The sequence below is a fragment of the Ammospiza caudacuta genome, chromosome 2 (assembly GCF_027887145.1).
Source record: "Ammospiza caudacuta isolate bAmmCau1 chromosome 2, bAmmCau1.pri, whole genome shotgun sequence".
NCBI lineage: Eukaryota > Metazoa > Chordata > Aves > Passeriformes > Passerellidae > Ammospiza > Ammospiza caudacuta.
This window is the reverse complement of record NC_080594.1, coordinates 5,864,872-5,889,655: the sequence shown is the minus strand read 5'-3', so window position 1 is coordinate 5,889,655 and position 24,784 is coordinate 5,864,872. Positions and strand designations below refer to the sequence as shown.

General features: G+C 41.0%; 1 protein-coding gene across 1 annotated transcript in view; it reads left to right on the top strand.

The window, feature by feature from the left end:
- HTR1F (5-hydroxytryptamine receptor 1F) overlaps positions 1 to 24,104 on the top strand; it is a 101,448-nt gene extending 77,344 nt beyond the window's left edge. Inside the window, exon 3 of the mRNA XM_058799942.1 lies at positions 22,963 to 24,104. Coding sequence (XP_058655925.1) covers positions 23,001 to 24,104 — 1,104 coding nt within the window. The 5' untranslated portion in view covers positions 22,963 to 23,000. The remainder of the gene's footprint in view (positions 1 to 22,962) is intronic.
- The last annotated feature ends 680 nt before the right edge of the window (positions 24,105 to 24,784 follow it).

Below are 24,784 nucleotides of genomic sequence, written 5' to 3'. Positions count from 1 at the left end.
CCATTGTATTGAGCAGAGAACAGCATTTCTATGGCAACTGTCTCACCACATTTCAAAAAACGGACGCACAAGAAGCATTCATCACCTTCTACATTTCCTATTTTCTCAGCAGCACCTTGTCTTTCCATTCTCACAATTCTTCAGGGCCAAGATAGGAAGAGAGCACTCTTCAGTCAAGCTCTGAAGTTGTTTCTGGCTGTTTGGCCACCTGGTCATTAAAGCTCTGAGCTGATGGTTCCAAGAGATCTGTGTAATTATCCCTGCCTGTCCTACTGACCCACAGCAAGGCACAGCCAGCTAGAACTTTAAATATTCCTATTGTCCTAGGACATCAGGCTGCCAAGGATGTCCAGTTTATCTCTGCCAGAGGTAAATACAGCTAGTGCACCCTGGGCTGGCTGCTACCACCAGCTGCATGGAGAGAGGAAGGCTGTGGTTCATCAGCTTTTTTCCCCCAGAATCCTCCAGAAAGGCATCATTCCTGTTTGTTCTGCTCTTCTAAACACTCCTCTGAAATGCAGCTCGTGTAACAATGAAGAAATTGCTGTGAGAGAAGTACAGTCTGACAAGCAGGAGGGGCTGGGGAGGAAATACAGGAGAGCAGCATCCCCAGGGAGACTGGCCTTTGTGCTGCATATTTGCACCTGTGCTTGCTGAGACTGCAGTGATCTGAATGCAAGGCAAAGCTGCTCAGATTTTAGAGTTTCTGTGGAAGAAATGTAATGGTTATTTTTAACAAGTGCTTCTCTGAAGTCGGAAGAGACCTAGACTTCTATTTTTTTTTTTTTTTGTTTCTTCCCAAAATGGCCACTTTAGTATCCTGAGAGAGAAATATCTAAAGCATTATGTGCATATACTCCATTCCCCTTTGAAAAGGACTATAAACAGCTACATCTCATTCTGCAGCTCAAGCTGGCTATCATGGAAAAGACAGGCAAACAGCATGATTCAACCATCCTTACTTTGAAAGTCTTTTTTGAAAGATGTTCAAACTTTTACCATTTTCAAGACTGAAACCTGTCAGTCACAACCCCCACATTTCTTTGTGCTCTGTTCAAAGCACAAGATACGTGGTTTCTTCTGTTAAGGAAATTCTGCAAATTTTTTTAAAGAATGAGTGAGTTCTGTCTTGTTTCACTTTTTTGTTCTAGTTCTGAATAGTATCAATGTGCTTAGATTTAGAGTCACTGCACTGACCTGCTCTAAACATAGACATGCATGGGATGGAGTTTGGGTTTCCAAACTTGCTGTGTACCACATGAACTCTATTAACATACTCTATTTGCATACTGTATTTGTACTTGACTCATTTGGCTTATTACTGAAAATGTCACTTAAAAATAGTTGTTTTAAACATTTCCATTAGATACCTAATGGGTTGCCTAAACCACTAGAGTCCAGCAAATTAAAAAAAATCATCAAGCCAGTAAAACATGCTTCCTTAGCAAATTTCTCTCCTTATTTGTCCTTAAGGATCACTTAGTTTGTATACAAACACACAAAATCTTTCAAATAACCTCACTTTCTCCAATCATTTAGCATTATTTTTATGCAAGGTTATATTCATTATATCAATGCAATCGTTCATCCCTTTGTAATTCCCACAAAAGCTAAAGCAATAAGTCTTGCAATTGTTGCTTTAAAAATAGCTAGATATTTATCACCAAAAAAGGCATTACTAAGAAAATGCATAACACATTTATTGTTGTGCTGTTACAGCTTCATGCTGCAGCACTGTGCTAATCAGCTTTCTTGTACAAATGAGGTTTATGGGATTTGAAACAGAATAAGATCATTAGAGAATTGATATTCTATTAATGAAGCAATTCCATTAGTGCAGAACTAACATGATTATTGCAGAAACTGTTGTTCATCTGCACTGCACTGTAGTATCCCACATGGAATTCTAGAGAACTGGACTGTTCTCTAAGGAAAAGAATGTCTGGAGAGGGCCTTCATCATCCTGTAATTCTCAAAATCAGCAGGGAATTCACAGCAAGTTCATATGACAAGATTTTATACATATATATATTCCTATATTTATATAAATATATCTATAAAGTAAGGAAAATTAACATCAATATTCCAGTGCTGGTTGAGAGCACCCAGTTAATTGTTGGCTTCTGAGGGCAGGCAATTCTGGGAGCATATTTTGGAGGAACTAACCAGTTTGAGGAAGGCCAAGCAGAGGCTGCTGCTCAGTTACAGCAAGGTGGGCAGTGATATTGTGAAATGTGAAACTTCCTCTGTTTTTGGGCGCACAGATCTTAGAAATCCCTGCCAGCCATCCATTCTAAACACAAAATAACTGCACAGTAACTCCCAAAGTTCTCCTTCCCCATAATACAAAGTTGTCATTGCAATGCAGCAACTTTAGGAGGTATGGAGCAGCAATTTGAGGACTCTTAGAAACACTCTTTAAATTACTTGATTATGAAGAGAAGTCTTCTGCTTACCAATATTATCAAAAGTGTTATGATGCAGGAAATATTTATCTCTCCTACTAAACCAATGTTTCCTACTAGCCTAGTACTTATAACCTTTAAATCCCAAACTGTAGGTCAAAGAAATGAGCAGAAAATTGCAGTAAATTGTCAGGCAACACAACTGAATGAACAAGACAACAAACTAATCTGATGATGAGGGAGTAAAAATTTGATAAGCCTTTCAGAACAGATGTTTCTTCAACAATCCCCTGTTCTGCTGGTAAAACAGTTAATGTAATTTTGAACCTGGCAAGAAGTTTTAACAACTCAATTGGACATTTCCTGCAGAGGAGTTTATAAAATACTTCTGTCTGAACTGAAGAATAAACTCATACAGGACATTGCTTGACTTAACAAATTTTACATCGATTTAAGAAAATTACTATTAAGTAGTCTGAAACTACCAGGAGGACAGTAGCAGCCTACATTACCAAAAGTAACCTTCTGTAATTGTTCAATTACAAAAAATGCTAGGAACAAACATGACTTCAAACACAGATTAAGCATCAAAGTCCCTTGAAGCCCATTGCAAGCACTAGCATATTGGATGAGCTGGGTGATAAAGAGAGCGCAAGACACTGTGTACCAGCCTCCCACAGCAGCATCACTCACAGCTGCCAGTTCAAAATAATGGCCCAAAGGAGCTCTTCCAAGTTATTCATGGATCACTTAGGAGGAAGGATGTGAGAGCTATTGGAAATTACTCCCAGTGGCATTGGTGTGGGAAGGATGAGAAAACCAAAACCCACACGGGGAGGATGGCCCTGAGCCTGCCCCATCAGACTTCCCCACAGTGCTGTGGGCACAGCAGGTGGGGCAGCAGGGCAGAGGGAGCAGGCACCTCCTGGCTGCACCTCACCTGGCCCAGGGCAGGCTGGGATCCAGGGGCTGGGAACACCAAGCCACGGTGTCCAAGAGGACCATGGAACAGCTGCTGGAAGGAGATTCCCCACTCCCCTCCATCCCTGACAGCTTTTGCTTTGTCAAGGACCTATGGCATGCAATAAGCTCTCAGAGGTCCCACCAGCAATGAAGGAGGCAGGAAAGGGTGATTTTATGCAGGATTCCCAGCCCTGGGAATCAGGGGTCCCATCTTAGGCTCAGTTATCCCTTTCAGGCTGTGCTGTTTCTTCACAAACCCCTACAACAACTTCTGCTACCACCTCTCCTCCCACCCACTAGTGCTGCTCAGAAAGATGCCTATTCCTGTATATGGAGGGAGCTGTTTTGGGATTTTTTTTAGTGTGTATAAAAACCCCTATATATCTACGTGTTTATAGACATTTTTCAATGTTATGCACACACTGTGTTTGCACACAGACACATTCTTCAAAACTACTGAGCAAGCTCTTCACAGTTTAAGTTCTCTGCCTTCAAATGCCAAGGTCTCCCCAGTGATCCCAAGTACTCACACATCTGCTGCAATTTCCTTGGAGAGACATTCCTTTCATCCTAGAGGAAATTTATTAAAACGCTGACTTTTCATTTAGGACACTTTCTAATTAAGTACCAATCTTTAAAGTTGCTGCCTTCTAAGACTTATTGTTCTTTGCACAAGATGAGAAGGCAGTCACAATTCATTGTCTTTATAGAGACACATATTGGTTCAAAAAATATATATATATTTAGCAGCTTTCAGTTCCATGTCTTTGAAGTTAGAAGTGCTTTTATAGTTTAATATAGGGAAATAGCCAACTTTTGCTGTCCTAGACACAGGCCCTCAACACAACCCTATGTCCATGGTACATTTTTAAAATGTGTGAATTTAGACCTAATACATTGTTGAAGACTCACTGAAAGTTCTTCAGGTCCATAAATTGGGCCATTACCTCACATCTCATGTTCCCATATTCTCATTTATGAGAAACTGATTATTGCCAATAAGATAAAATCCAAGTGGCACCATATACAATTTTCCAGGTAGAAGAGAAAGGGAAAAGGAGAATTTTAATAACAGAAGTATTACAGGAAAGCACCTATCTTCTAAGATTAATACAAACATGTTGAAATGAGATTAAATTCTAAGTTCTCTTGATTTTCCTCTGAGTTGTCTTTTACAAGGGTGCAAAGACAGCTGGTGAACCCCAATGGGATAAATTCCTCAGCAGAGGTCATTTCAATGTTGATATTACTACAAACATCCTAAAAAATGCTCCTTGCATGCCCTGCTCTGTTGGTTATCTTCACTGATGAACCACTGCAGCTCTGAAACTTTCATGCCATGTGTTCTCTGGCCACTGCGTAACACCACAATGGACATGACAAATGCCCTGCTTGGAAATCTTTTGATTTTCTACTATTGATCTCCTGGGCTCTCCTGGGTTCATCTCCCTTAGCTCTAGAGGGCCACACTGGACACTTCTGTATGTGAGTCAGTGTTCCCAGGCTCCCTTTCCAATCAGTGGGGAGAAATACGAATCCCCAGGCATAATTCACTTGACTCAACTGAGGCAGCTACTTCAGGCTGAGAAAACTCTGCCCTGGAGATGACTGCTTCCCTGTGTAGGGTGACAATTAAAGATTAGGTGTCTGCATTTAGTCATTTAAATCCCACCATTTTTGATTTAAAATGTTATTTTCCCCCAATGTTCCCAATGTGGAGCATGACACACAGGTAGGGAAATCTCACACGGTCATAAGTGGAGCCTGCACACAATAACCTGCTGGAGAGTTTTCCCTCTAAAGAGCTGATTTTCTTTTGAGAGCACAGACTTAACATTTCCCAGCAGAAGAAAATCATCAGTTTGCTCTAATTAACGTGGCTGAACATGTGTACTAAAATGGACTTTCTCCATTTTTCACCCTCATGTTCAATGATTTGACAGAATACTTCACGCTCTTAGGTGCCTATTTCAATCCAAAACACTCTCTAAATAGCACTTGTAGCTAATTGATTTGTCATAATTTACTTCCAGCTTGCTCTCTAATGCTCCAGCATGGTACTTTTTAAATTCTGAATGCAGCATGGGAGGCCCTCCTGGGAGAAAAGCTTCTCTGAGCTCCCTCATGGGTTTTTCAAGCTGCAGTTCACAGATGAAAGAGCAATGGGAAGACAAACACCACCTCCAGCCACGCTAGAGGTGCATGAGGCAGCTGTCACTCCCACACATCTCCTGAGGGACAGCATTTCATCCTTTTGACCAGCACTGACAAGGAGACAGGGTGCTCCCTGAACCTTGTCCCTTTGGGATTTATAATAGGGGTGGCTGCTAGGATTATTCCTCTCCAGCCTATAAAAAGCAGTTTCCTAGAGGGAACAGAGAGGTCATTTTGGGAGCTATCTCACTTTCCCAGTCCCCAGTCAGTGTGCCATCAGTGCAAAGACAGACAGGTTTTATTTTGTCCATACACTCAAGCAAGGTGTCAATAAAAATCAGCTTTGGATCTTTTTCCACTACCTGGAGCTTAAGCCTAGGGATACTTTCTCCAACAGAAAAAAAAATATGCTATTACTTTTAATCCTTCATGTAGCTTCTGCTAAGAAACACAGGATCACTCAGTGTTAGGCATGGAGGAAAAGCTCAGCCTAAGAGAGGAAGCAGACAACGTAAAATGTGCCTGAAGAAAGCTTACCAGCTACACAGATTACTCCAACTTTCCTTCCTGAGCTTTGCTGCTTGCTCTGCTCCTTGAGGTGCCAAGTACACTACGGATAATGCCAGATCCCTTTGTGGCAAGGGTAATCTACCCTAGACAGAGCAACACTGATGATGCCTCATCTGGAGCTGGGTCATCTGCCATCATTGGCAGAAAAGTGTCTTTTCTGGCACCACTGCTTCCAAACAATAGCTCTTGCCAGCAGCTGTGTAATCAAATACGTGCCACAGTTTAACTTCAGCCATTAGAAATGCAAAAGGGATCAACTTTCAAGTGAAGTAACAAGTTAATTTAACAAGGAGGAGACTGTTGCCCTTAGAAGCACCGTTGTTATTATTATGCCAGAGTTATTTTCAGCCACACTTGTTTTCCTGGGACAAAAATATTTTCTTACTAGAGAACATAAGACTCAGAAAGAAATTCTACAAAAATTGTCTTTCATGGATACATCCTTGAACTACACCATTTTATGTAAGAGATCTTAGACCTGCAGCTCTGCCTTGGCTAGAAAAAAACCCAAGAGCCTCCTTCTCTCTTGTTATGCTCAAGCACACCAAAAAGTACTTAGTCAAAGAATTTTGGCTTTCCTTGGAGAGAAGTTGACAGCTGTTGACCAGCTAAATTGTCTTTAAGTTATTTATACTCAGCTCTCTCTCAGTAGCAACCAAGAAAATGACTGCATCCTTATGCAAGGCATGGTGAACATGTTAATTTGCCATGTCTGAATCCCTGCTTTAGATGTTTTAAGGCACTTGGATAGCTTCTCCTGGAAGGAGGCACCTATTGGCAGGGGTATTGTGGAGGATCAATTAGCATTTGATTCCAGCTCACCCTGTGCGCCCATCAAGGCTCACAAGGATGGCACAAAGTGCTTGCACCCTGGAACTCCAGCTTGCATCTTCAGAAACCCTCCTACACTACCACAGCTGGGTGAAACCATAATCGCTCCAAGGTAAAAACCCTTATAAATGCAAATGCTGCTGAAACCAGTATGTCATCCTTAATGGTAGGCTCCTGGTCTCAGACAGCTTTTCAGCATCCTAGACACCCATTACACTTCCAAATGGCTCTCCAGGCTTAATAAATCACCCTGAGAAGTTCAAGCAAGAGCTCAGAGTCCTCTGTAACCTTTCAGTGTGCTTAGGCTGGATTTGCACCTGACTGATCAGAAGCAGTGGACCCAAGAAGCAAATCTGCTCCCCAGGAGATGCATCAGGAAGGATTTGCTGCTGGGTTCTCTGCTGCAGAACTAATGGACAGTGTTCGTGGCTCAGACTGCTTGCAGACTGTGCAGAGATTGGCAGGGAAAATGTGACCAACTCGCTGCTGCCAAGGGGTATGGAATGGGAAAGGCAGCCAAATGGGAGCACTCGGTCAAATTGCACGGAAAAATATTCTAAAAGCTCTATGAAACAGGGGACTGAGCTCAGCTTTACTTCAAGACATTTTTGCCACTAGAGCAAAAGGAAAGTACTTATTCGACCCCTCCTGAGGCACTAAGTCGCCCATTTTTTACATTTCTTTGCAGCTAAAGCAAAAAGGCAAAAATCTTGTCTTTAACTTTGCTAGTGTCTATGCTTCCAGTAGATGAGGAAGGAAAAGGGGTACCAGGAAATATTCAACTTCTCTCCCTACTCATAGACACTCTACTGCTAACATTATCAGACACCTAAATGATTAATAAAATCAAGAAACCCAAGAACCAATTTTAGTGCCATGTGCTGTTGGCAATCCAGATGTCCAAAGACAAAAACATGGGTAATTAAGTTTATATGTATGTGAATTTTCTATTGCCAGTCATTATTACTGTCATAATTTTATGTGCTGAAGGAGGGGTTACACCTCCTTGACGGAGAAGGTTTATTACATTAACTCCTTATGTACAAATAGGAAAATTATAGTAGAGCCTAGAGGAACAGGTGCACCATTAAGCCTAAATATTAAAAATACAATTAAACAAATACAGTCCCTGACATACTGCAATATAGCAGAAGAGGAAAATACTATGTAACCACATTTAATTCCTTTAAATCACTTCAATTTTAGATACTTAGCTGTAGCATTTCCTATAGGTTGAGATGCATTTGATTTAAATATCAATGCAAGATTAAATGTTCTTTAAAGGTACACAGGAAGTCACCTAGATGTTAAAAGAGCTTCTCAAGAAATTGATGCATGAGGTTTTTTTATCCAGTTTCATGGAGAATAGGAGAATCTTTATGAGTTTTTCTCTGGTCATAAACAGAGCTTCAGGAAAAGCAAGCAGCTGAATCTGTGTCTTTTGGCTAAAGTCAATAAATATAGGCTGTATGGTTGTTGTCTTTTCAAAAACTCTCCTGTATATGACTACAGCATTAGCACTAAAAGCTTCTTTATAGGCAATATAATATAATTTCTAACCACACAAAACCACGTCCAGAAGGAGGCATGTGGACTCTTTACTCCCTACCAAATGAATTTTTAGATTCTCAAGAATCTGTAGCATGCATATAGGAATAAAAATATGTCCTGGTGGAACAGGACACAGAACTTGAGCAAGACTTTAATGTTCTGATCAAATGGCAGTAGAATTTTAAATGAAAAGTAAAATCTTGAAATGGCAAGAACTGCCCAGACTGACATTTTTACTCTTGTCAGAAGAAGGTTCCTGTGCTCATCAGTCTCTTGTTTTGATAGATAAATGGTCCAAGTAGTGCTCTCCCAGCAGTCTCAAGCAGCATTTGTGACATTGTTAAAGGCGGTTACTTGACTTACCTGCTCTGAGACCACACAGATAAATAATAATACAGCTTATGAAAACTTTTCAAAGTCAATTGCCTTTGCTCTGACACACCTTTTGCTGATGTTACATAACTGCTTTTAACAGCACAAATGCAGTAAACATCATCCATGGTGAACTGAGATTATAAAAAGACCTATTCCCAATATAAGCCACTGCCATCTATAACACCACTTTTATTAGCAACCTGCAATGCAGCCAACACATGCAGATGAAGAAGCCTGAAGTAACTGCTGTTATTATTGTTCTGATGAATCTCTCATACAGTGGCAGTCAAAAATCCAAATACTTCCTCCCATTCCAGACTGGAAAATAACTTTGTCATGCCACAGAGTCAAGCAAATGAAGAGCCCCCTGCCACCCGTTTCCTAAACGGATGTCTCAGCAATTATTCTGCAGACTTCTGTTAGCACAATGCTGTCACTGATGCAGCCCAGCTTCCTTCTCAGGCATACTTCTCACCCACACAAAAACTCAAGAAAGCACACTCCCAGCAGTTGAAAAAAAGGTCAAAAGCACCTCTTCCCTACAAAAGCACCTACTCTTACATGTGAGCAAAAGAGCCGCAATGACACCAACTTGTAATTCAAAGACAGCTCAATATCCTCCTTCTGGGTATTCTGTAACAGCTATCATGGGAGTAAAAGATTTTTAATCCTGTTAGGCTGAAAAAATACATTATTAAGTAACAATCAAACAGTTATCTTAAAACCTATTAAGGCTTACAGACACTAAGCCTTGATCTGGCAATTGTTCAGCCAGACACAGAAAAATGTGTATAACACTAGCAGTGGCATGGGGCAAGGAGCCCAGGCTGGAATGCATTTATTTTTTCCAGGTGTAAAGGAATTACTGGGGGAAAAGGACTGATAAATAATTGCCTTGTGTTCAAAGCATCTGATAAACAAACCCCCTTTTCACTGCATTTCATTATGCAAACAGGAGGGGATGAGAGAAGAAGAAAGGTGGACCTGCTGTGCCCCCATACACAGTGCTGCTGATAGCAGCTCCCAGAGGCTTCAGCCATTCACTCTTTCAGAAACCCAAACTTCTCATCATCACTTGTCTTTGAAAAGGTTACCTTGAGCAATGTGCAACTGTTGGACCATGCTGACACCTGTAGATACTGAGCTTTGTTATTTTCAAGTGGTTCTGCAGCATAACTTTGTGGGGGTCATCACTGGCACTCCACACCACGGCATTCAAGCGACCTTGGATGAAATTAAATAGATGTGATTAAAGTATCCTGCACTCAGACTGAAGGAAGAACAACCAGAAGCTGTAACAGATTATTTGAGCTGGATACTTTCTAGCCTAACTGCATTTTATACCTTAATTCAATCCTTCCATCACAGGACTACCTGCAGAGCTGACACTGTTCAACACATTTACGAAGCACAAGTGCTGGATTGTCCATTTTACACACTGAAGTCATTCACTCACCAAGCTCTCCTAGTGCATGCTGAAACATGATTTCCTAGCAGTCACAAAGCAACAGCAGGGATGCCACCACCCTGCGTGGCACCAACTGCTGGACACTGCAGGGCACATGGGATCCTGGGCATGCAGGGTGGATGCCAAGGTGGCAAAGAGGTGCCCTGGTACAGCAGAGAGAAATCAGTTCAGAGAGGCAGGAAGGGACCAGCACAGTTGCTTGATTTGTATTGTCCTGCTCTGGCATCCAACAGGGACCTTTCCAAAACAGTTTTGTCACCAGTATCAACTTCTCCCAACTGAGTAACAACCCCTAGCATTTAAACTGATTCATCTGTTTCACAGGCCTGAAGAGGCACATTTTGACACAGCTCTCTAAACTGGGCAGAGGCAAACCAAAAAGGGCAGCCAAGTTCTCAGAGTTGGGCAGACGCAGCTGCTTTTATTCAGGATTACCCACAAGGACACCAGCTACACTGTTCCTGCTGTAGCATCCACAAAAAATACATAATTCCTTCTTGCCGCCCAAATTCAGCACTGCTCACTTCAGGAAAAGTAATTATCTGTTAATCATCACAGAAGTCAGAAGCAAACATAAAAGCAGCAGTTATATAAAAAACCCACAACAACACACCATGTCAGGTACTCATTTATCTAAATTAAAATCTTTATCCGTTTCAATGTAATAAGGAGCATAAACCTACTGATCCCATTAAATACAGCTGAAAAACATCTTACAGCAATGCTTTTCATCATAACAAAAGGTTAATCTAATGATCCTCTGCCATATTTGATGATTATAAGACATAGTCAAATTTTATTTGTGCCGGTTGGTTTGTTGTTGTTGTTTTTGTTATTTTCTATTTCGTGGGTTTTTTCTTAGGCTTGGGGAGGGCAGTTTTGCTTCTTTCTTCAGTGTTGTTCTGCACCTACTTTTCACAAAATACCTTATCTCCAACTGAGGTAAGATAAACCTTCATGGTATTTAAAGGTCTGAAGCATTTTTTCCACGACTAACTGAAAATAATAGGGAAGCAAGGACTTCAGTGCACTGCATTTTTACCTTGAACAACATTGCCTCAAATCACAAATTTTCTGAAAGCACCTATTCTGTTTGTTATAGGGTTTTTTCCCAAATTAAAATTTGTATTTGGACTTAGAATAGTTGATGAATTAATGGTTATGTCTTTGCAGTTTTCTTTCATGCAGTGCTGCCTACTATCTAGTGAATAGAAAATAATGACAGTCAATATTATGGTCAAACCAGGTCACACTGCAGTAATCAAAGAAAAAGTCTAAGTGTATAATATAATGTTATTTCCCACACAACCAATTCTAAGATTTTAGATAAAGTTTGCTGCATGGCGTAAATTAGTGCCTAATGATTATTTTTTTTCATTAGGAGGCATTATCAGAAACAGAGAGAACAAAGAAATTCAAACTCTTTGCAGGTAGAAAATGCTGTGACTGCTTGCCTGGGTCTAAAACAATCCATTTGAATTACCAGAAAAGATAATCTTGCAGTAGAGGTCAAGTAAGAGCAGAGCCAGGAACTGCAGCTAATGGTGTTGGAACTTTCCAACCTCAAATCCCAGAGCTAAGCAAGTACAAAGAGATGGAGCTTCCACGTAAAAATAAATGTAATTTCTTCAGCACAGCCATTTTTCCTGTTCCAACAGGTGATCTATCTCTCTTCAGTCTTGCTTGAGCCTTAGATACTCAGGTCAACTGATCAGACAGAGAATCCCCCTGATTTATGCATATATAACCCCTTGTGTCTTTTTAAGAAAGCCTCTAACCCTTGGGACTAGGAGGGGGATTAATTGCTATATATGAACTAGTCACAACCAAAAGATTGTGAATAAAGAAACAAAGAGGAAAAAGAATCACAGAATGTAATGTCAGCATTTAGTGGCTGAAAATGGGAAAACTTGGAATGAGTTAAAAAACCCCAAGGTATTTTACAGAAGTGGGCACTTGCCTGAATCTGTTCATTGCTCCTTTCCAGGAGAGTTAACATTATGAAGTGCTTCTTTGCTCTTTGAAGCTGAAGAATTTTGAACACTAAGGAAATGTAGTTTTCAGTGATGACTTCTTAAAATAGAAAACACAGAAATGATGGGGGAAAATATGATGCAATATACACATGTGTACCTACACCAGGGCACACAATGTCAGAACCTGCACTGCAGGTCTCACTGCTTATCAACAGTACATTGATGTTAAAATGCTAAAAGCCTTTTTTCATAAATTCCAGTTGCTTCAAAGGATAAAATTGAGAAAGCTTTTTTTTGAGCAGACAGCTTTGAAGCTATAATTTGGTCTTTTCCTATCTCCTAGCAGAAAAATAGTTTTTCATGCTCTAGTCCCTAGGGAAATCCTCCAGCTTCCCAATGTGACAGTTGGGCTGTAAGCAACCCAGGGAAAGGAATTCATCATTTCCAGCAGCACTAAGCATGACGCTGTTCCCATACATAACAAACAAGCCAGATCATGCTGAAGCAAGGGCTCACTTTTGATTTTTCCAGGCCTCTTCCAGTCTCTCAAGATCAACACTTTAACCATTTGCCTCTGTCCTTTACTCTCGCTTTTTACCATGTTATTATGTGAAAGCACATCTTACAATCTTGATCTCTCTCAGAAACGACAGGGGCCACAGAAAGCCTGCAATTGCTGAGAATCCAGCAGAGGTTTTCTGAGCTCTCCTGCAGCAGTTCAGAGCACTGATGTGCTTTCTGTGGATTTGGGCAATTAGACCCAGTCTGTTTAATGCTTCTTTTCACAACCAAACTAATATTTTATGTTATCGTGTGCAAGTGCAGTCAAACAGGGGTTTTTTTAACAGTTGTTGTGAAATATATTGAAATACATTGCAAGAGTGCACCAGGTTTTCAAAGAAACATTCTTACCATATAAAAACACAAATTTCATTTTCTCAGCATACAACTTAAAGAGAAATCAGCTGCTAGAATTATTTCCTCTTCATGTTATGATTACAATCTAACTCTAAAAGTTAGATTTGCACCATCTTCTTTTGAAACTGCATAGGTTTTTCTTACTCAGGAAACGAAGAGCTCAAGTGCTGCCTACAAGAATCCCTAGGAAAAAGTTGTACCTAAACTTCTATACAGTGCTGAAGGCTTTAATAATCAGAAAGTTATGTTTTAAAAGATCTTAGAAAGCCAACATTGATTCTCATAGGAAAAATAATAAATCAATAACAGGAAAACTAAAAACTTCTAAGTATTTCTTTAGTCTAACATTCAAGACTCTTTAGCTGCTTTATCAATGAGAAATTTTGGGGGTCAGCTGGAGCTGGGTGATCTTAGACAATGATCACCTGTACTGAATTCCTGGAACAACCATAAGGTTAGTTTTCATAATTAATTCTGAATCATCTGTTTAAATTTTAAGGAGTCATTCACAATCATCTGCGCTGTGTGTCAAGTGTCACAACGACATCTGAATTATGCAAAGGAAAAAGTTGTGTGTGACAGTCTGTTATTTTCCTATCAGAAATGAAAATGAGTTCACAAAGCATCAGAGAGCTTAAGAGCTGATTTAGTATTCACAACATCTACTACAAGAGACCTGGCACATCCAGGGAGCTTCCTAAGGAGGATAAACCCTTGTTTCTGTGTTTGGACAGTTTGAGACTCCCGCTGGACAGTGTTGTACCCTAAATATACACCCAAGGCTGAATGTTTCCAGGAATTCTTCAGCAAGCTTTGATGGCAGCTGACAACAGAGACAGTCATTCTCTGCCAAAATAGGATCTTGGGAGACTTTGCTGGGCTCCCAGTCCTCACCACACACAAGGCATTTCCAGACCAGCTGCCAGTCTGGGCTGGTGGCAGCTGCTCCAGTTTGCCTTCCTCTCATCCCCTCTGCTGCAGACACACACTGAGCCAAGGAAAGCTGCCAGAAATCTCAGAAATCCCAAACACTGACCTCCACAGCACCGTGTGGAAGTGCCGCTTGATGCATCTCAGCTCTGCAAGGAAGTTGCTGTACCTGTATCACGTCAATGCAGTTCAGCAGCAGTGTGGGATACAGACACATCAAACACTAAGCAGGGGTTGGTTACTCCAGCAGCCCTCCTTCCCAGCCATTCCTCTTCCTCAAGTGCTCCTCACAGCTCTTGCATGTGGTGTACTCTCCCCATCACACACTTGATTTCATGAAGGCTGTCCTGGGACGTATTCTGCGTAACTTGGTTCCTTTATAAAGAATCCCATTGCAGTGCAATAAGAAACTGAAGTAAAGAAAAAGGCATGCTCAAGAGCTGCAGAGTAGTTGGAAATGTGAAAAGGAGGAAAGCTAAAGACCAATCTGCACTAGAGAAGGTTTGCCAGCATAGCTGCATCCCAGATCTCAAGACACAGATGGTTTAAACAGCCCTGGAACTAATGGGGTTTCTGCCATTAGCATTTATGCCAATTCACTGTGTGAACATAATTCTTCTGGCTAAAATATTCAGTTGTGTCAATGCTAGGATTTAAATCCCTAAAAAAATATAATTACAACCAACCAAGCAAGCAGGAAAAAAAACAAAACAAAACACCAACAACAAAAACTCCACACAACAGGAAAAGCACATGAAAGAAACAAATGAGGACTTTGTGGTTATCATGGAAAGTCTGATCAGTTACCTGCCCGCATTTATGCTCTGGCTCCAGGCAGGAGAAAGCAGGTACAAGAATAATTCTCTGTATTGTATCACCAGCACTGTGGCACCCCACGCAGAGTATAGCAAAAATCACGTCCTGGTTAGTACAGATGTAAGTTTGAAGGCGCAGAATCTGAATTTTAGAAAGACAGCCACCAATCTAAGTGTACAAGTCATCAAGGTAAGGAAGCCTGGCATCCTCTAGCAGAAAAGCATTGAGTGAAAGAAAAAAAAAACAAACATTCCTCCACAACAAAATCCTGTGCCATGGACGCATCAGTTTGAGAAAGCTTCCCACAAATTCTTCCTGCTTTTCTGGCAGCTTTCCTCCCTGTCTTTCCCATGGAGACAGGACAAAAATAAAAATCTTGAATTCTACTTCCTATAAAAGATTGATGCTCTTAATATTCTTCCCTATTCCAAAATCATCAGCTTTAAGGACTGTTTTGTCTGTTTTGCTTGAAGTACTTCTTGGCCAGGGCTACATGCACATCATTTAGGGGAAATAGCCTGAATTGTCTCAGTTAGTCCTGGTAAAGGAAATGTTAGACAAGTGCTGTTTAGGGCAAACCCAATGCAGAGTTTGCATCTGATGGGATTATGCCAGGCCATATGGATAACAAGATCAAGGGGAAACGACCTTCAGTCTCCATGATCAGATGAGGACTAGAACAAAGACAAATGACACAGTGAGAAGTACACAGAAAGACATTGGAAATGTGCAGTGAGACAAATACTATCTAAAGCAGCATCAGTCTCTAAAAACTAGTCAGAGATGAGATCCAAGATTAAGTGAATTTTGCCATCTCTCCTAACTGTAAGTGATCAGCCACAGACTTGTGCTGTTCTTGTGTCACACAATCCTGCTGCAGATGAGGAGCTCAGGGACCTGCTGCCTTCACTCCTCTTCCAGCAAACTCTTCTGAGACCAATTCTCCCTCAAAGCTGTCCTGGTGATCACACAGCAGAAAAATTATTCCCCAGCTGTTAGACCAGGGTATAGTCTGAAAATTATGTTTTGTTATGTTATAGATTGAAATAGAGATCTTTTTCCAGGCACACATTTGAAAATATTGTTTATTTTGTTACTGAACCTCCTTCTTGTAAAAGAGTTTCAGAGGGAGGTCTGTCAGAGAAGGAGGTTTGGGATTTGCAGCTGCACACAAAGTGTTTTCAGAGGGCTGTCAAAGAACACATGGCCTCAAAGCATAAGGATGAGTGGGAAGTGGGAGAAACAAAGCTGCATTTTATGACTGTTCAAGCAAACTAAAACTGCCTCTCAGTGCTGGAGCAGGGAGGTTGTCTTGTGATTCCTACAGGGTTCAAGCCCTTACCTGAAAAGGCAGTTTTTTTGGAACATAAGCAAAGCCATTCTGCATTTTCAGCACCCTGTACAAATTTAATTGATTGCAATGAAAACAAGCCACTCCTGCCTAGTAAGAAACTAGTTGTACAAGTGAGATAAAAAAATGGGTGATAAGTCACTTCTTTGATTCACTACCAATCAAAAAAAAAGAAAAAAAAATTCAAGTAAAAACAAATAGGAACATTGTTTTTTCTTCACTAGGACTAAAGTAAAAATTTTAAACTTTTTCTTAATACAGAAATTTTTTGGTTGAATGGGGCATTTCAGGCATGTTAGATCCAAACTAAACAAAGGATGAATACCAAAGAATAGGGATGGGAAGTGAGTGGCCCACTTATGTTATGAAGGGTTCAAGTTCAGATCCCAGCCCAAAGTCCAAGGGGATATGTGTCTCTAAGGACAGGGTGGTGGCCATACAGTTCCATGAAATTTTGTATTTATCATCATGAATGTGCCATTCTGTTCAGCATGGAGCTCACACTGGAGGATGGGGTGCTCAAACACTATTTCTCACACATGTTTATTTGTTTATTTAAAGAGCTTTGAGCATCAGCAGCAGAAAAGATGGCAGGAAGCAGCTCCCATGGGAACTCTTGTCCAGGGGATCCTATGGGATTCTTCAATAGCATATACTACACAAGAGACAACTAGCCAGGCCTTTATCCTGAGAGATCTGGATTAGGGGCTCAGAGCAGCCTCAAATAAGGGAGGAAACCAAATCCCTTCACCTAACAAAGAAACAAGTCACTGTCATCTCTTCTGGAGAACTATGAATAGAATAACGAAATCTTCTTTCTCCAGCCAAAAATGATCAAATCATAACAGGTTCACTCTGTGACCACCCAAGTAACTGAAGCTGGATTTGGGAGCCATGTGTTACATAAGCAAGTCCATCATCCTGTGTTCTTGCTGCTCCTTCTTCCCTCCTCCCCACACCCCTCAGCTAGATTAAAACAGATGGCAGAGGGACATGAAATAAAGAGCAAACACAGGCAAGTGACTAATTTTCCAAAAGGAGCCAGAAAGCCAAACCCTAACTTCAACGTTAGCAGCAGCAAGGAATGCATAATTACCCTCCGAACATCACATTCCTCCACACAAGCAGATGCAGGGGTTGCTACAGATAAGATGCCAACAAGCAGGGGAGGGATCCTCCGCTCCAGGCAGGCTTGACAGGCAGTCTGGGACTACACTGCAGTCCTAGGCACACAAGCAGAGAACCTGGCAAGGGAATCACAGTGGGAAACGTGAAGGTGAGTTGATCACACCAAGGAGATGAGGACAGAGCTACTCCAGTGCTTCCCTTTTACCAGAGAGCACTGCCTGCATTCCTGTCCTGCTGGAGTCGGTGCTTGCATCTCTCCTGTCAGCACCCAGTGGCAGAGGGCAAATTCCCCTTCCCTGGCAGCTCGAGGAAGGCTTCAGACTTCGCATTTCAGCTGCTTCAGTGGAAGCACTGCCTATCTCTGTTGCAATAACATGACAAAGTAGACATGTGAGGCGGTAATTTTCAGAGCTAAGTCTATCAGACTTTGTCTTTTAGCCATTTGGGATTATTTCTGCTGGCAGAATAAATTTAAAGAGACATCCAGAAAATCTAAAGCAAGCATAATCTTTGCTGTGCCTGACACAAAGCATACTGCAGCACATCATTTTGCCAACAGAAGGACTTCTAAGGCTTACACAGCTAAGAAAAGCACCAAAACCAGGTTCAAGGCGCACAAAAGGACTTTCCTTTGCCATTCTGTGAGAAATCAGAGCACCTGTGCTCAGACATGGAGATAGCTATTCTCCAGGACTCAGATTTGTTTCCTTCCTCTGTTATATTGGTATTCAGGGCATGCTGCAAAGCCTATTTATTTACCCCTGCTTCTCCTGAAGCGTGCTTGGGAGACAGAATTCCACATTATCTTCAGTTGATATTAGTTCAATTGATTTACCTGTAATTTTGCAGTTATTTGTTGTCTGTGTTGCTAGGTCTGTTGTGACCTTTTACAAGTGGAAATTATAAATAACTCCAGTTTGTGGAGCCTCATACAGCAAAAACTAAACAGTTTTTAAGATATTCCTCCAGCTGCCAATACATTTCAGGTCCAAACTGTGCTCAGTCCCATGGACTGGATAGCATCACCCAAACAGGCAATCTTAAGCATTACTTTAGCATGCATATACAAATATTTGCTGACAGATTAAGAACTGGAAATAACTCTACCTCTGAGTTAAATGGCAGATATGGAAAAAAAAAAAGAAAAAAAAATAAGGTTTTAAGCATGAGGAAATGCAGGCTGGGTAAGGAGAGTTGGCAACCTTGTAATTTCTGCTTTGCACTTCAATCTGCTGACAGACATCTACTTTGCATTCCAGGAGAGGCAGGCTTGCTGCAGCAGCCTTCAGCTGGCAAAGAACTTCCTTACAAACCTTGGCCCAGGGATGCACTGTGGCTGTAGGAGCCTTAGGAAGAGTTATTGGCAGGAAAGAATTTAAGGGCACCAAGAATCAGGTGAAAGTGTCCCTCTACCCTTCCTCTCCTCTGTTGGGACATGGGAGTTCAAGCTCAAAGTACACATCCCCTATCAGATCCAAGTACAAGCTCTTCTTTCTTAAATGGGATTTTTTTTAATCCAAAGCAGCCATAATTCCCTCTACTCACACTTAATATGATAGATGAAGCTAATTGTCATTAGTACATCCTTGGTCAGTATCTAAAGACACAGAGTCACATTAGGAAGGATTTGTACAAGTTTATAAAGCCCCACAAACAATTTTGGATCCAATTGGCTTGCAGGTCAGAGTGGCCAACCTGCTGGCAAGTGCAGTGTTCCCTTTCAAAGCCAGCTGAAGCCTGGTGGAAGGTGGAAATGCAGGAGCTTTCTCTGCCCTGACACAACTTTGGGTTTACTTACAGCACAAAGGCTGCTATTGCTGCCTATAACAGTTTCAATACCCTAAATTCAATCCCTGGCTTATTTTGCTGTCTGATTACTCTTACTGTTTTTAATTAAGACACATTTTGCTCATGAACCAACACAGAAAAAAAAGTAAACACCTTCGCCCACCCCTCCCAGTACCCTCAGAAAACCTGTATTTGAAAGCAGTACTTAAACCCTAATCAGCAAGTTTTCTCCCCACCAGTGCTTAAAGCAATATTTTAAAAAGAGAAAAAAAGAAAAAAAACAGGCCCAAAAATCAAGAGCTGCACATTTCTAGCACTTGAGTCTACATTCAGAACCCCAACAGCAGACTGATGATGCCTTTCCCAAAGCTATTCCCAGTCAGGTTTCTCCAGCATTAGGCATTTTTACTGGTTTTCATGTTTTCAAAGGCAGAGCAGTACTGTTTTCCAAACCTGGAAGGGCAGACTAGGGCTGTTGAACAAGACCAATTACATTGTTATTTTGTAAATCTTAGTCACAAATGGTGGATTATGGGCTTAATAACACACACAGATGTTCAAGAAAAGCTGAAACACCTGCAACATCCATTTTTCTTGGGTGGCCACCAGACAAACTCAATGCTCACTTGTGTGATAAGGCTGCACAGACATTTCCATCCAGGCCTTCTAAACACAATCAGTAAGATGATAAATGTCTGTGTTTACAGACAAGGAAGTATTTACATTCAGGTCACCTTAATATGCCAGATCTGGAAGGGAAGGAAAAAAGATTTGTAGAAGTGGCTAATTCCTCCAAAAAAATAATATTCCTGTGTCCAAGATAAGAGGCATGCTATCTTGGGTGAACAGCAGCTTCCTTTGTTTACAGAGCTCTAGTTCAACAATCATAAATAATAATAAATAAATAATGATTAAAGTATGAGACACCATTTTCACCGGTCTTCAATTCAGGACAATGTAATGCAATCAAAATTTCAAGTCTTTCCAGAGTTTTGGAACAACAGCTGAGTGTTGAAAAGGTAATAATAAAAAACAACATTTCTATCTGCAGCAAGAATGCCATGGAATATGAGTTACCAGTGATAAGCTGATAGAGTGATATCAGAGATAGATGATAGAGAGATATCAGTGATAAGCTCTACAAGAGGGGCACTGAGCTGCCAACTCCACAAAAGTAGCCTTACAAATATCTGGACTGCAGCAACTCTTCTGAAAATAACTGCATGCTCGAAATAGTCACTGCTGAACCCATTCCACAAGAGATAAATCATGCTACTAAGAGAAAGCAATAAAAATAAACAAACCAAGGTTCCAGGGAATTCCTCTTGTTTTACAGTGAATTAGCAGAAGCACTGCAATGAATTTGCTCAAAAATTGACAAGGAAAGGCTAAAGCAGAGGGGCAGAGGCCAGCTCTCCTGCATTCTAATGCAGTGCACTGTCTGCAGGATCATCCTTCATACTCCTGAGAGTGGGTTGGTTGCTTGCTGAGGGCAGGAGCCAGACACAGCAACTGACTGAACTGAGTTCCACTTAAGAAAAAATCCAGAATTAGGTCACTTCTGGCCATTATCAAAAGAGAAAGAAGCAGCAGTCCTTAAATACTGCCAATGCTTCAACTCCACATATTTACAAAACAATCTTTTTAGTTAATGACCACCCAGTAAAGCTGCACCAGTTAGAAATGGATCCCCACCTCACTCAACTGGAAAGCCACCAAATTTTGTGACTGGCAGCCCCAAGCAGCACAGCCCTCATGGCTCTGCCTCCACACAGAGGGGCACAATCACTGCACAGAAATGTGCACATTTCTGCCACTGTGCTTCTCATAAAGAGCCTCCAAATCACAGCAGCACTAAGGAAACAACTTATTCCTACACACCACTCTTACAAATCTACCCATAGTGTCTTCCTTACTCCTCAGTCTCAAACTGAAGAATCTTTCAAAAATTATTAATCAGCTTTCATTAGCTCTAAATTGCTTTTTCCTTGCTTGCAATTAAGGACTAATATCCAAAGAGTTAGAAATTTATTAGATGATTAACCGTAATGAGTGATTAACCATAGTATGATCAATTGCTGAATATCAACAGATATCTTTGTTTTTTTCCCAATAAACTTTTTTTCTGTATGTATTTGCACAAGCTTGAAAAGGAAGATTTATTTAGCAGAGATTGAGCATTCACCAGATAATAGCATATGTGTCTGTTCTTTCCCCAGAAGGCAGCTAGCTATCGACAAAAATATCTGCAAAACAGAAATTAGTGTGGATTCAGGAGGATTTAAGGTGACACTGACATGATGAAAGATCTGTTTTTACATGTGTAAAGTATATTTCAAGTTCAGAGAAAGGAACACAGAAAGCACACACATGTTGTGATCAGCTCATGTACAGGACAAGTACCTGCTAAGCATGTGCAAATATCACCACATAAAATATATTTCCTTTCCTTGTGCTTCCATTCAATTAAATGCTGGTCAATCAGTGCTAAAAACATTCCTAAGCAGTCAGTAGCATATTAAACTGCCTGGGTTAAAACATCAAACCAAGTAAATGAGTTGAGTCCAAGGTTATAAACAGGAAACAAGAATCTTTTTCAGCCACTCCAGCATAATATCAAAAAGCTTTAGTTATGTTAACGAAACGAAATTTCTGAAAGAAAAAATGTTCACTAATTTCACATATTTCCCTACTTGTGACATCCAATGTAACACAAGTGCAACTCACTCACTACATTCAAAAACCTGTGAAAGATAACCCCACTTAGGTGTTCATCAAGTAGATCTTACACAAGAAATTGCAGGTCAACACTCACTAGAGAAGGAAACCTGAGCTTTAGAGCAGAGCTTGTCACTCACAGTAAAAGCTGGAAACTCCAATTCAGCTGCACTCTGCAGGGTACTCAGAAACTCTTCTTGATAAGAACACATCCCCAGAACACAACCAGAACTTATTTCATCAGTATTTCCCTCCATTTTCCTTCCTGCAAAGCCATAGGAGGAGTTAGGCTACTTCCATAAAAAGAGTCATTAACAGAACAAGTAGCACCCAAGTTTTCTTCAGTTTTCTTTGGCAGAAACCACAGAACAGCAAAACTTGAGGAAAAGTAAAGATGTTCTCAGGACATCTAATATTTCACTTAGCCAATAAGTGAACCGTTCGAAGCTTTAAAATCTATTAAGATATTTCATTTTAGAGATGCGTAAGAGGAAGATGTAAGACCCTTTGATCATACCATTTTTTTCTTCTCCTGTTTGTATGGTGTCACCCCAGGGCATATGGCAATGTTTCACATTTCTATTTTCTTTTCAAAGCTATGTCCCAGTTAAGAAAACCCATGGTTAGCTGATACATGAGGAATGAGTCACTTATTGATGGGGAAAATGAGTTTATATGGGGAAAATAAGCATTATGCCTGCTGCATTAATGTTTTCAACAGTCATTACATTGCTTAGTGGAGCAGACAGCATGAGCCTAAAAGAAGTATTAGTGCTTACTTTAGGATGAGGTTGTTCACATTAAACCAGTTTCAGGACTCCTCTACAAAGCATTCAGAATAAGTGCTTCTAGCTGGAATGGGAGTAAGTATTTTTAGCCACTCAAGGAACCAAGCTGGAGTTTGGAGTCAGAATAATTTGTAACGATAAGTCTGAATTTCTTGTAAGCTTAGGGCCCACAGTCTTTTAAGATGACAATAATCAAGGGTGCACCACATTAATGTTTTTACTTTTCCAACAGGTAACTGCTACGGGTAAAGACCATCTTTAAAAGGGAACATGGATTTAATAAACTCAACTGAACCAAACAGTACATCAGAAGAACCTTTCAAATGGGTGACATCCAAGATTCTCATTTCCATTACCCTGTCTGTGCTGGCTCTAATGACAACAGCCATCAATTCTCTCGTGATGACTGCAATAATTGTGACAAGAAAGCTCCACCACCCCGCCAACTATCTCATCTGCTCTCTTGCAGTGACTGACTTCCTTGTGGCAGTGCTGGTGATGCCCTTCAGCATTGTCTACATCGTGAAGGAGACCTGGATCATGGGCCAGGTGGTGTGTGACATTTGGCTGAGCGTGGACATCACGTGCTGCACTTGTTCCATCCTGCACCTCTCTGCCATTGCTTTGGACCGGTACCGAGCGATCACGGATGCCGTGGAATACGCCCGGAAAAGGACACCTAAGCACGCTGGCATCATGATAGCAGTTGTATGGATCATATCCATTTTTATCTCCATGCCACCTTTGTTTTGGAGGCACCAGACAACCAGCAGGGAGGACGAATGCATCATCAAACACGACCACATCGTTTTCACCATTTACTCAACGTTTGGCGCCTTCTACATCCCACTGGCCTTGATCCTGATCCTGTACTACAAGATCTACAAAGCAGCAAAGACATTTCACAGGAGAAGCGTCAGCCGGATTGTGAGGGAGGAGGGCGTGAACGGACAAGTCCTTTTGGACGCAGGTGAAAGAAGCACCAAATCAGCTTCAATGCCCAGCACAACAGAGAAGACCTCAGATCCCCTGGTGAGCTCTGATAAAATCAACATCACCCTACGAAGTCCCAGGTCTGAATCCAAGCACGAGAAGTCCTGGAAAAAACAGAGAATCTCCAGCACGAGAGAGCGAAAGGCAGCGACGACGCTGGGTTTGATCCTGGGGGCATTTGTGATCTGCTGGCTCCCATTTTTCGTAAAAGAAGTAGTTGTTAATACCTGTGACACATGTCACATCTCAGAGGACATGTCTAATTTCCTGGCATGGCTGGGATATATAAACTCCCTTATTAACCCTTTAATCTACACAATCTTTAATGAAGATTTCAAGAAAGCCTTCCAGAAGCTTGTACGGTGCGGGCAATACCTTTAAGAGCTTTTGTTCATATAAGGAGAACACATTCACTGTTTTTTAACCTGTATAAATTTATATAACTGAGATGGCATTTGTTGTATTTAAGGCAAAGCACCAGGACTCTGTATTTGCATTATAATTACTTGTTTTGTATAGGTAATATTGGGAGCATTAATTGCCCAAGTTTTAAAGAGATGGATCATCTGGGATTGGTTTTGCTCTAGAAAAAGAGGTAGCTCTGATCTAGCTGGGATTTGCACAGCTGCCTAGCTTGAAGCATAAGGTATTACCTTAAATATGAAGGAAATATGCACTTGAAGTAGACGAAGAAACAAAACTTTTTTAAAAGTAACCCTCAGTCATCAATGAAATGTTAAGTAAAACAACACACACATTTTAAACCCTACTGATATAAGATAGAAAATACACCATGGAATGACAACATGATTTTAACAGTCTGGCACAGGCCTGCAGCATAGAGCCAAGCCATTCTCAGCCAAGGGTAGTAGCTTTAAATATACCTACCATCATCCTAAGTCAGTGAGATGCAGCCCTGCCTTGTGCCATAGGTGGACTTCCCTGTGTTACACAGCATCCCAGCAGCAGGCAAGGGGCTCTCATGGCTTACCAGTTTCATAGCAAGCCAGTGTTGGGAGCCCTCTGCTATTGCACACCCAGAGCAGATGTGAGCATAACCC